The 12,914-nt window shown below is 39.7% G+C and overlaps 1 protein-coding gene across 1 annotated transcript in view; it reads left to right on the top strand.

Moving 5' to 3' along the window:
* LOC115021174 (CUB and sushi domain-containing protein 3-like) overlaps nucleotides 1–12,914 on the top strand; it is a 205,022-nt gene that overhangs the window by 101,997 nt on the left and 90,111 nt on the right. The window contains 3 exon segments of the mRNA XM_029451384.1: nucleotides 9,554–9,667; nucleotides 10,270–10,365; nucleotides 10,755–10,958. Coding sequence (XP_029307244.1) covers nucleotides 9,554–9,667; nucleotides 10,270–10,365; nucleotides 10,755–10,958 — 414 coding nt within the window.

Genomic DNA, 12,914 nt, shown 5'->3' with positions numbered 1-12,914 from the left:
GATGGAGAGAGTGATAATGAGGGAGAGTTATAATGAGCGAGACACGGAATGAGAACACAGGGAGAGAGCAACGAAGTGTTGCTGAGCGCCATCATAAAAAACGTTGACCCTGGGGGCTGATTGTTGACTCATCAGTGATGTTCGCTGGAGAGTAAGATTATGCCTGGGGCCTCCCTGGTACATGATTTGCTACATCCCACACAAAAGCCATTACCTTCTCTGTCTGCCTCAGCTTACAGTTCATACACTACTCTGTGTGATTAACCTAGTATGAACTGTGATCTCTGCCACCTTGATGTACAATGTGTTTTGGGTATGGGTATTAGAGTGTGTCGAACAATCACTTGAATGACTGCATTGACTGGATTTGACAACTTATTGTTCTCAAGGTGATGACATTCTGTGTACCCATGGTGTGAGTGCAATGGTTTGTGCTACTTGTCAGATGCGCTCCTGAAGAGTACTGTACACTTCTGTTTCTTTATTTAAGTCAACAAGTAAAAACGATGATAAAGCAAATAAAAAAGTGCATCTCAAACTGGAAGTGAAAGTAGCCGGGAACATATGTTTACCTCTTCCTCCTCTACTCTTCTCTCTTGAAGTGACCATTACTTACAGCTTTCAGTCTACAGAGAGGAGTTTTTTACCCAAGATAGAAGCCTAATGGACTGGATGCTGCTCGTGCCAAGGTGCAGCCACATACTCCCTGCCAAAAGGGCTGATGCAATTTCACTGTGATAATGGAACATTAAAAATATATGTGTCTGTGCTGTCATAAAATCCCTCTGGTTTCTGTAAATGAGGCTTGTGTATGCTGTCACAGCCCAGAATCTCAGAAGGCCTGAACTGCCACAAAGCAAAGACGACAGGTAGATCGTCCATAATTCATAGCCAGAAGGACAAACATATGCTGACATTTTACTTACCTTTTGCTGCTGCTTGTGCTGGGAATATCTTTAACACCTTATGTGGGCTCTGTACATATTTTGCCTTAAGGCACATATAGCTAATGCGGTGGCTGTGGGCAAAGACTGGCTTGCATTACATTCTAGTTACATTAGGAGCGTCCTGAACAATTTATTTTCACAGCGTGACCCAATGATAGTATATACCCGAGTGTCTCCATACCAGTAGGAACCTCTGTTATACACCTTTTTTAATTAGCTGCCATCATGGCCATGTAGCTTGACTGAGCAAAAGAACATTTGTTAAAGATCCTGTATATAGGAATAAGTGGCATCTAGCGATGAGGTTGCAGATTACAACCAACTGAGAACCTACAGTGACCTTCAGGTAACATCAACATGCAAAAGGTCCTCTAGAGCCAGAGTTAGTTAGTCTGTAGAAACTTGGCGGTGCAACATCCATGGTAGAGGACCCACTCCCTATGTAGATATGAAGGGCCCATTCTAAGGAAACAAAACAATTATTTATTTCAGATGATGATACACTAATGAAAACTTAGTTATGAATATTCATTTCCATTTCTGATCATAGACCCCCCTAAATGCTACACATTGAATTGGAGTTATATTTAAAAGGTCCAGAGTTTTCACGTGATATCACAGACCTTTGAGAAGCTGCCTTCCGCTGCTCGACAATGACAGCTCCTCTCTGACCACACTGTTAGCCAAAATGCCAGATAGCTGTTGAAGACAAGACGGGGTTCCTGTCTTAACAAAAACCCAGAGAGGAGGAGTTAGTGGATTTGTGCAATTAGACTTGCCTCCGTCCTTAGCAAGCACACTTCTCCTGAACCTGCCATACAAGTGAAATTGCACCAATCTCTCCTCCACAGCAACCCCGGCTGTCGATGGTGGCTGTAGGTAGGGTTAACCTGACGACGGGAGGAAAAAAAGAAAAATATTATTATTATTAACGTCGAAAGACATGAAATGAATATGCTCTATTCAAAGTCACCACGCTCTATCGACAGTAACGGTCATTTTACCTCGCTGATCATCGTAAAACACACACAACAGAAACTAAATAAAACTAATCAAAACCGTCTTTTGACAACTCTGGTTTGGTAGAAATCCTTAATTCACCAAGTTGGATCTGAATTGAAGTTTGAGAGCCGACTTCAGCTTCACTCTTGGACAAAGTCCCTTTCAGACAGAGGCAAAGGGAGAGGGCAAGAGAGGCCCTTCACTCACGTCAAGTTGATTATCTTCAACATGATACATGATAACCAGAGCCTCTTATCTCTTTGTTATACTCCATTTGAGATAAATACTCAAACTAAATTACTTTATCACCACCGAGAATGAATGTGATGTGACAAGATTTTGTTGAGTTTGTCATACCTGAATAAAATGAAATGCCGTAGTGCCACTAATATGAGTAACTACTTAATGTAACCTTGAATATTTAACCACAAATCCTTCATTGCAGCAGGAAAGTTTGACAGCATCTTTACCTGAATCTTGTCTATGAAGAGGTTTTCAGATCAACTTTTATGTCCTTGTGTAGGAAATGTTTTTCTAGTGTGCAAGCTGTAGCCTCAGCTGGCAGCCAGTCCAGGAGATTGTTCTGTCTCATTGTAATACGTGGAACACGGAAAGATGCTCTGACGAACCAGATGGTCTGCAACACGAGTACTTTCAGATGGATTACAGTGATGTACGTGTAATCTGTTAATAGGCTCCTTTTCTATTTTTGCTTAATATGTTAGTGGGATTAAACTATAAATGATTACGTTCAAATATTGAAGTCTAATTTCATGCATGAACGTGGAGAAAAGTGGTTATTTAATACAGTATCTGCTGATTACGCTGGCAGTCATCTAGTATGGGTGATTGGTTAGCCAGTTGGGTAGGTAGTTAATTATTAATATTTACATTTTAGGCAAGTATACTGTGTGTTTTGTAGATTTGTTTTAAAAGCCATACGCTGTGGAACAGAGTTTCCCTCTCTACTTTTGCTGCAGACTCTTCTTTTCTAGTAACATTGTAATGGTGTATATATCTTTGCTCATCCACTTGTTGTAATACTAGGTGCTACATAAACTAGTTTTACTGCATGAAAAACAAATATAAATCTGTTTTTGTGAGGCGGCAGTGATGATAATAATTCCTGCTCCCATACCTGTGACTAAAAGTAATGCTACTGATAAACATAACCCGGGCAGATTGGCTTGTTTAGGTTAGATAGTAACAGAGAAAAAAACATTACTAACACAAGCATTTTCTTTAAATGACCCCAAAACATATATGTTGCTGCTCAGAGAGACACAAATTCATAGATGCTGGTAAGCATTTACACATTATGAACGGCAAACCTTTTCAGGCAGAAACATTTTTGTTCAATTAGGAATACACACAGGAGGAGCTCAACCTTGCATTAAGGATTTTGTTTTCTTCTGGCCGGCATACATGATTTTTCTGACAAACCATGAATGACTCACAACACACAAGTGATCCAGTGGGCGATGCTCGTTCATTTTGTAGAGGGAAGATCAAATAGCAAAGGGTGGAGAGATGGAGACTGAAAGAGTCTTTCTAAGATTATGACATTTCTCTTCCCTGCTGTATTGTAATGATCCTATCTGCAGCACATGCCCTTGTTTTTGACAGTGAAAGGTCTCTTTCCCAAAACCTGAGATGATAAGGGAACCAGATGAAAAATGAAAAGTGCAGACAGCGTTTGTAGTGGAGGGGCAGATGTGTTGTCTGCTCTTGTTTTCCCTTTTTAAAGGGGAGCCCTTACATGTTAGTTTTATTTTAATGCCCTAACCTTTAACACTGATCTGTCAGTTTTATATTGACATATTTGGCCCCAATATGGAATTTACAATCAAAGTAATTAATTTCCTTAATTCCTATTGATGTTAACAGAAATATAGGAACTGCACCTTTCTTCAGAGGAAATTAAACAATATCAAAAGCCAAAGCAACAATCACCTTGTGTTGTGCAGTTAACAATATACACTTTCACAAAGAAAGTATTGTATTTAACAACATTTTCACCCAATGCTTATTTCTAATGTTGCACAGGAAAGATGTATCTATCACAGGTTTGCATACATCATTTCCAGTGATGTGAAAATAAACAATTTGTCAGACATATTTGACAAAAACAGATCACAAACTTGATGAACAGATAAGTCTCGCCTAATTTGTGTGTATGATAAACATTTAGCATAAATAGTTTATTCATGTCAACATGGTGAAACGTGTAATTAAAAACACGCTAAATGTAAACTTTTTTTATTTACAAGAATTAAAAGACTGATAGGCAAATAAATTCTATGAACGGTGGAATCATCTTCCCAGCCACACACCGTATAGGTGGGTTGTTGTGTAATTGTGCGGAGATGTTTTCTTCACCCACATTACTCTTAATATCATCTGAGCGCCATTTACACCCCAGAGTCTACACTTTTCCAAATGCATACTTGAAACAAGCCTAGTTACAAAGCACTCATCCTCCCAAAATGGTTCCAAGAACATGACAGTGATCTTAACTTACTTCACTTCCCTGCACTTTCTCCAGATCCCAGGCTGGTAGAGCACCTTTGAGATGTGATGGTAAATGGATTTTCACAGAGAGAATGCAGTGGAAAAAAATCTGCAGAAACTGTTTATATTGACTCAGAATGAAGTCACTTTGTTGACTCCATGCCTCAAAGAATTTTGTTTGTTTTGACGTAGAAATTTCTTATGCAACCCTTGATAGGTGTATCTTTTATAAAGTGTTAACCGTATGTGAATGTGCTAATCTTACAACCCCTTTGTCTTCTGTAAATTACTCTTATGTATGATCCCCAGACTAGATTGTTTTAACCATGTGGTTGATTAAAACAGTCTCCTAAATCCATCTGTATCTGTCAGAAACCCCCCAGGGATGTTAGAAACCATGACAGCTTCTTCTCACATTTTTCAAAAGGACTGCTTTCAAACCGAAGGAGAATTAGATTACTATCACATGAAAGTAGGATCAACCTGTAATTATACATTTTGTTCATTATTTAAGCCCAGCAGGCATAGCAGTATTAGATATAGGAATGCATGAAACCATCATCTAATACCCAAAAGAGGTATCCCATTAAAGCAACTTAACTGCTTTATGATAATTCAAGGTGAAGTTGCAGGCATGTGAATGTTGTCCATTGTTCAAGTGCATTAAGTTACACTACCATGACTAGGCCCAGAGGACAAAAGATTCATCATAGTCCTGCATAAATTAGGTAACAAGTTTACAATGATTTATTGACTTAATATCTGGACATGATTACAGCAAAGGAGCAGATTGGAGTCATGCATGGCTGCCTTTGGATTAGAGGAAGAAATGAACAACGCTGTACTTGTGAGAGTTTGTGTACATGTGCGTGTGTGTGTGTGTGTGTGTGTGTGTGTGTGTGTGTGTGTTCACAAAGCCGGGGAGTGTAGCCTATTCAACACGGCACGGTGTTGGTATGCTAATACCACAGCAGTGAGCTGTCCCTAAGGGGAAAATCATCTCTTATTCAGACCATGGTTCAGCCATAGGCATTCTCACTACTCAACAGATAAAGAGACATTGCTGTCGGTGCGGCTCTGTGTGTATACACCTTTTGTGTCTATACATTTGTACATTTTTTATATTTTCGCTATGTCAGACAACCAAACAAGGCTGTCTTTGGCTGTTGTGTGTGCTCAATCTGTTTCATATCACACAGTAAAACAAGTGAAGCACCATTATTATGGAGCTAGGAAATGTGCAGTATGTGCAACAGCTCCTTTGTTTTTATATCTTCAGCACTGTCATTTGGGCTACTCTGCATTTCATTGTGCAGCCCCGTGTTGCAGAATGACAATAAATGATCCTTGAATGTTTGAATTTTGGTCGGTCGCTTTGTGATCCAAACCACCATTGCAGCGTTGCCTCCAGTGGCTGTTAGGGGGTGTTTAGTCTCTATTTTGTTTCTTACTCTGCCTCTTATTCTCTCTCTTGCCGTGTCCATCTTAGTTATGTGGCAGGTATAACAGTTTTACAGTGCTGTACTGTGAGGCTACATGCCAGAGGAGAGCCAAACTGCTACAAAGTGAAGATGACAGGAAGCTGCTCCATAATTCATAGCCAGAAGGACAAACATATGCTGCCATTTTTTACCTTTAGCAATTGCCTCTGTTACCAGTTCTTTTTTTTCTTTTCTTTTACACCTTTGCAGGTGGGTCTTGTGTGTATTTTGCCTTGGGGCATGTGGATGCAGCTAACACATTGGCGAGAGCTATTACTGGCCAAAAACAGCCTTTTCATTTAGCAGTTTTGGCCATTTGAAGTCTGCTCCTTACAATGTGACCCAATTATAGTTAACCTGCATTTCTGTGTACCAATTAGAGCAGCTGCTTTCAATAGTTTAAAACTTGCTACTTTATTTTCACGACACATTAACTGACTGCAGCTTCTACAATGTTAGTTAATTGGTTAGAATGTAGTTAATAACAAATAATAATAATAGTTATAATGTGCTCAAGCTATGACGGTGTAAATTAACCATTATTCTTTTAAATGAACCTTTTTCAAGCCATCCCACACACTGGATCATTAACACTGAGTGAGACAATTGGGAATTCATTGTCTTGGAAAGTTTTTCATTTATTTGCATAACCTGCTCCTCCTTATAGATCACATTTCATTATGGTTGTGATACCTGGCTCGTAGTGCAGAGAGCTTGTGATGCAGGCTCGCTAGGAATCATTTTCCATTTGACAAGAACGGCACAGAGTAAGGTTAGTTATGTTGGTGATGTGATGGAGGTTTGCCTAAACCGTAATAGGAGCCTGTTGTGTCATGTGCATCGCTTAAATTAACGACCAACACTGTGGATGTTTTTGCCTAATTGTTGACAGATATAAGCTGGGGTTTGGGGAAAACACGGTGAGCATGCTAATGAGCTCAGCCCTATGCCACACACAAAAAAACCAACTTAATGCGATAATCACCCATCAGGTTGAAGGGTAGAGAGAAAGGGAGAAGAGAGAGTGGGATATACGAAAAGTGTGTAAATATTAAAAAGGGAGAGATTGAGGATGATATTCTACCATTGAAATGCACCAACATACGGTACTTTGATGCACACTGGCATGCACAGCAGCACACACTCACATGTTATGACAGAAGTAGTGATCCTGTAGGCCATGTACACATTGATATAATCAGGAGTGGTTAATTGGAATATTCATGCAGGACATTATTTAGATCCTTTCCTATTCATTACCACACGTTCTCAGTACTTTCCCTCACTGTTTTTAAACTAAGGATTAGATTTACTTATGTGATGAACAATAATGTTCACACATGACATGTCATTAAGTAAAGAAGATAAATTAAATTAAAGGTCAGACTCTACAGCGATATTGTTCAGATGCGCTCTCCATGCAGTTCATACAACGTGACACAATATTGGCGTAGCTGCTTTTTCTAGTAACCTTGCATGCTCTCTAAATTACTCAAGAGACATATTTTATATTTTTTGTGCCGCCCTCTTTGCTTCATTTTATTTTCATAAAGCAGTTGCATCACATGCAGATGGTCATACAACTGAGATTAGATTTAGAAGTGTCTTGTTCAGCACCTTGTTGAATGAGCCATCAAACACATATTCACAGAGGAAACGTGCACTGCTAACGTTAGTTTGCACGCTATAGCTTATTAGCTGCATTAAAAAGCATTCTGCAAATGTACATTTAGATGCTGGTGTGATCTTTACTGTTCACTACCGCTAACTACACACTATCTGCCCATAACACACAAGCTACAGCACAGGTTACTGGGGCTCAGCCTGCCAACTGTCAATCTAACGTGGACACTGACACGCCCCTCAGGGCGGTTTGCCTAAACCGTAGGAGTGGAAAAGAGCATTTCTGAAAAAAGTAATAATATAAGTGATAAAAGTAAAACAATACTAAGATTATTTTTTGATTTCAAAGAGGGAAGACCAAATGGGATTTTAGTTGAACTTTGAGTTTCACACTCACACTGTTGTGTGAAGGTTATTCTCCACACGGTAAATGCCATGGCATACCAACGAGGTACAAGAATCAAAGGAATTCCTAATTATATGTTGTTATGGAAATGTCACACAAAGGTTTACAGTAAGTGAGCAGATTTGCTTGAAGAAATGGTGACTTATAAAAAGCTACTGTCCAGGAAGTAAATTGCACCAAAAATTGATTTTTCTTTTTTATTGCAGCTGTTGATGTTTCTTAAAGGTTCAATGTGTAAGATATAGCCTACCAGCTGAAACGAGGTAACAGTGTTGTAACTCGTGGCTTTTTAACATTACATCCATGATCTCTGCACGATTTGATTTCTTTTGGTTTAATCCAAGTGGCAGAAACGAGAAAACGACTCGCACCCCCGCCTCGTGCTCACCGTTCCCGGGAGGCTGATTCGCTGGACGTAGAGTGTGTAAGAGAGATGGGTGACGGACAGATCTTCCGTTAGCAGTCAGCAGATTGCATCAGTTTAGTCAACTCCCCGCCGGATCAGGCTAGCTTTCTGTGGTTGACGTTATACAGGTTAGACCCAGAGCTTAATCAGCTGTTACTCCCGGTGCTGGAACGATACCGAGCCGCCTGAGCGGCTGCACGCGCCCCTCCAGCGAAGCATTAATGATCGGCGCAGAGGATTTAACAACAACACCAGTCGTTCCCTCTTCTCTGCAGCCCGGACCCAAGTCAACATACAATCGATCAAAACCTAACATTACAGTACACACATATATCTAAACTTCACGCGAAGATTATAAGAGAGCAGAGATATCTGTAAACAACATATGTATGAAATAGCTTCACTTAAGGGATTTATAAAATATAAACAATAGCCTGCTGGTTAAATTGGAACTAATCTGTACAAACATTTAACAAATGTTAAAGATTCTTAGTAAGGTTGTAGGCAAGAAAGAACTTCATACAAATTTAAACTTTACAAAGTACTGGTTTGACCAACACAAATGTAAATAAATTGTCAACACGAACATGGAGCACACCCATGACGTTTGTGTTTACCTGCTTCTTGTCAAGCATTTGTAGAATTGTTCTAGTGATTCTCTGACTGACTCACACACACACACACACACACACACACACACACACACACACACACACACACACACACACACACACACACACAGCAGAGTCACAGCAGCACATGAAAGTCATATTACTGTTTTGTTGTTTAGGATTTACTGCCATCATTTGCTCCTATGAAATATATACGTCTATATGTCCGTCGTGCCCATCTGGTGAGAGACACATGCAAATCAGATTGGATAGATGACCCCTCAAGCAAAAGGGAGTATTGCAGTAAAAACAACATTAACCTCAGTATTACGGGTTCAAGGTGTCAGCTTTGTCAAAGCAGCAGCCAGACTCTCGAAACATTATGAAAAAAGATAATAATAATAATAATAATAAAGTAAATTCTCACCAATTTACCTGATAATTGCAATCCAGGTACAATAAAACCCCCAGTGAATGGGCTGAATTGTGACTCATAATTTGTGTTTGCCACAATCCTGTTTTGATGTATTGTCCTCTGTTCTTTGTCCGTGCTTCTTTCTTTGCAGTGTTGTTTGGTCAGTTTGTGGTATTCCAGACTTTGACCAGTGATGTGGTCGAGATCTATGACGGATCGTTCACAGATTCAGCCCTTCTCTCCTCCATACATGGATCACACTCAGGTAAAACGTATAACAAAACCCTTAAGCATAATGTAAATGTTATTCATGTTTCTAGCTCATGCGTATGAGTAGTTCTGTCCAGCACAGCATTTTGCACTGCAGGCAAGAAAGCACATCCATTTCTCAGCTTGATTCAAATAACTATTTTTCCCAGGCAAATTAGAAATCTAAAATCCTAGCAGCTTAATGATGCCAAGGATAAAGATATTTATTTTTCCTTTGCACATTTGTGTTATGATGATAATGAAACAATGATGATGCATAATTTATTATGATTAAAAGTGAATAAACTCCTGAGATCCTAATTAAAATAACAAAAGCAAACTGGCTGCTGTAAATTGCTGTCACACGCTTCTTGATTAGACTGTGACACACTGTAAAAACATCAGATCTACCATTTTCACTTCCAATTTCCAATTGCACTGACTATAGATTGTAGATCAAATTAGACGCTACATTTAAATCACAGTTAATAAAGTCATGCAGAGTTTATGTTCATAATTTGTTAATTATATGTTAGTGTATTTATATGTTCTGTGGACATGTGTAAACAGCATCCTCTAAAAGAGTCAATAATGTTCTCTATGATTTTTGTCATTTAGGCGAGACACTCCCTTTGAGTTCAGGAAACAAGATAACGCTCAAGTTTACCACAAATGGAACTGAAACAGCCAAAGGATTTCACTTTGTTTACCAAGGTAAGGCTGCTTTTTCTTATGTTTCCAGGGTTTTGATGTGGAAACGTATTTGTTGCATTGAGTGTGTTTGCTTGCTTTTGAAAGAGAAATATACTTTAGCCTTGCACTCAGCACATTAAGAGCTGTTCAGCAGAGTGCCATTGGCTGTGGCTGGGCATGGCTGAGCAGAGCAGGATGATGTGGAGTCAAACAGCTTATCCTGGCACAGCAGACGAGAGTGACTAATGACGTGCAAGGAGATTCACAAGGGCTTCACCATTCCTCTCTGCCTGCTTTGTCTTGCCATCTCTCCCTGTCCCTGTTGTCTTTCCCTCTACCAAACCCACCCAACACTCTTTGTATTTGGCTTTCTTTCTCTCATGCTCGTTTCCTCCCCTCTTGGTCCGTAGCTGTCCCCCGGACAAGTGCGTCTCAGTGTAGCTCTGTCCCTGAGCCTCGATTTGGGAAGCGGATAGGGAACGACTTTGGCATCGGTATGGTGGTACTGTTTGAATGCAATCCAGGCTACACGCTGCACGGCTCCAACGCCATCAGGTGTGAGGCCATGCCCAATGCCCTGGCCCAGTGGAACGGCACTGTGCCCACATGTGTTGGTAAGCACCCTCATCCTCCAACACTCACCTCACCCCGTGCACACACACACACACACACACACACACACACACACACACACACACACACACACACACAAATCCAAAATGATGGAGCAGGTGCAAAATAACGGTTGGGGTCTTGGTGTTTTTCCTGGTCATTACAAACCCTAATGCCTATCTATGGCCCGATAGTTTAGACGGGCAGAAAAAGGCAAGGACAAACGGCACAACAAGGTGTCACATACATTTTCTTCTCAGACAAAGGATTTATGTTCTTGTGCCTTGTCAGACGAATGAGAAAATAAATAGCTTAAAGGGAATATGTCAAACAGCCCACACTTCGGGAAACTTTTTCTATGTAGCCCACATCTCTATTGCACTACATACATTTGGTTAATCGGTTTATTTTCTAATGCAATTCAAAACAACAGACTTGCAATAGAAGGTTTTTCTAATATAATGCTATCCCTTATGTTAATTAAAGGAGACGCAACACCAAACTGATTTATGGGTGTGATGAGTCATAATAATACATAATAATAGTATACTCCCATGATGCATCATGAGGGCACCGTAATGCTATGTATTATGCATTTATAGACTGAGTTACCAATATATCAGGTACAAATGATAGCCTGACATTAATGTGTACAAAACCCTGCAATAAAGCCTAGCTTTGTGAAGCTAAGCATGATACTTAATACTTTAACCTTGTTATTTGTATAATAATGTATCAAATGACAATGCAAAAACAATGTAACTATGTAGAAGGGGTCGTTGGTAGTGATGATACTAATGATAATTTCCCCCCGAAACTGCAGCTCCCCTCGTATTTAAGGAGTTTTATAGCAAGTTTATTGTTAGCTGTCCGGGCCACAACTTTACTGTTTTGATGCACTCTCAACGCTCTCAGCATTGTTTTTGCATGCAGGAAAACCCACTGTACACTACCTGTCAGCACCAAACTAACACAAAGAGTTATGACTGCAGTAGATGGTGAATATAGAGGAGCTTTTAGCAGCCAGAGAGATAGACAGAAGTTGGTAGAGACCAAAAACCGAGCTAAAAGAGAGTCAATATTAGACATGCATCCACCAGGTGGCCAGAAACACAAACGAATGCGAATGTTTCTCTGAACCTGCTTGATATGTATTAAGATTTGTAAATGCGTAGATAAATCTATAAGTGCATACATAAATCCGTAAATGTTGAGACAAATCTGAAAATGCGTACATAGATAATTATGGCTGGAAATAGTCTTTTTACAAGTGATTATCTAATCTGTTCAATCACACAGGGATTAAGATAACGTTACACAACTCTCCGCACACATTTACAAATAGTGCTGATATTGTGTACAGCACATGTACACCCATGTGTACAGCACATGGGATAGCAGTGATAAGGTTGTTTCACATAAAATATTTAAATGATAAAATGACAAGGAACCAGAAATCAGATTTAATTTTGACATAAAGTGCAGGGAATAAGTCATGAACCAGTATTAGTAGTATTAAACAGTAGCATTTGATGGTCTATGTAACATGTGGACCGACTGAAGGGACCAGCATCTCTGTCTACATGACCTTTTATATAAAAATATATATATATATATATATATAAATATATCTGCATAAATATTGAACGACATACACACATTTCTACACGTGAACAGATTTGCGTGCCTTGTCTGCACACGCTGTTACCCTAACATGCAGAGGGACGTGGACTAGGTCTCACAGAGACACCCACATGTCTACCATGGAAAGATTAAGAACTGCAGATGAAGTAGGGAGAAATCTATTGAAGTCAGGCCTTGTGCACTGCCGGTGAGTGCGGAAGATTTCAAGCCAGGGTTCATCCAAGTTTAATGCCAAGTGGTGAGGGAATAGCAGTGGCACGTGCAGTTCCATTTGAAACACAGTGATTTTTATCTCGAGATTGAATCTGGCTGCA

The sequence above is a fragment of the Cottoperca gobio genome, chromosome 16 (genome assembly GCF_900634415.1).
Source record: "Cottoperca gobio chromosome 16, fCotGob3.1, whole genome shotgun sequence".
Classification (NCBI taxonomy): Eukaryota; Metazoa; Chordata; class Actinopteri; order Perciformes; family Bovichtidae; genus Cottoperca; species Cottoperca gobio.
The sequence above is the reverse complement of the archived record's forward strand: the minus strand, read 5'-3'. Positions and strand labels throughout refer to the sequence as shown.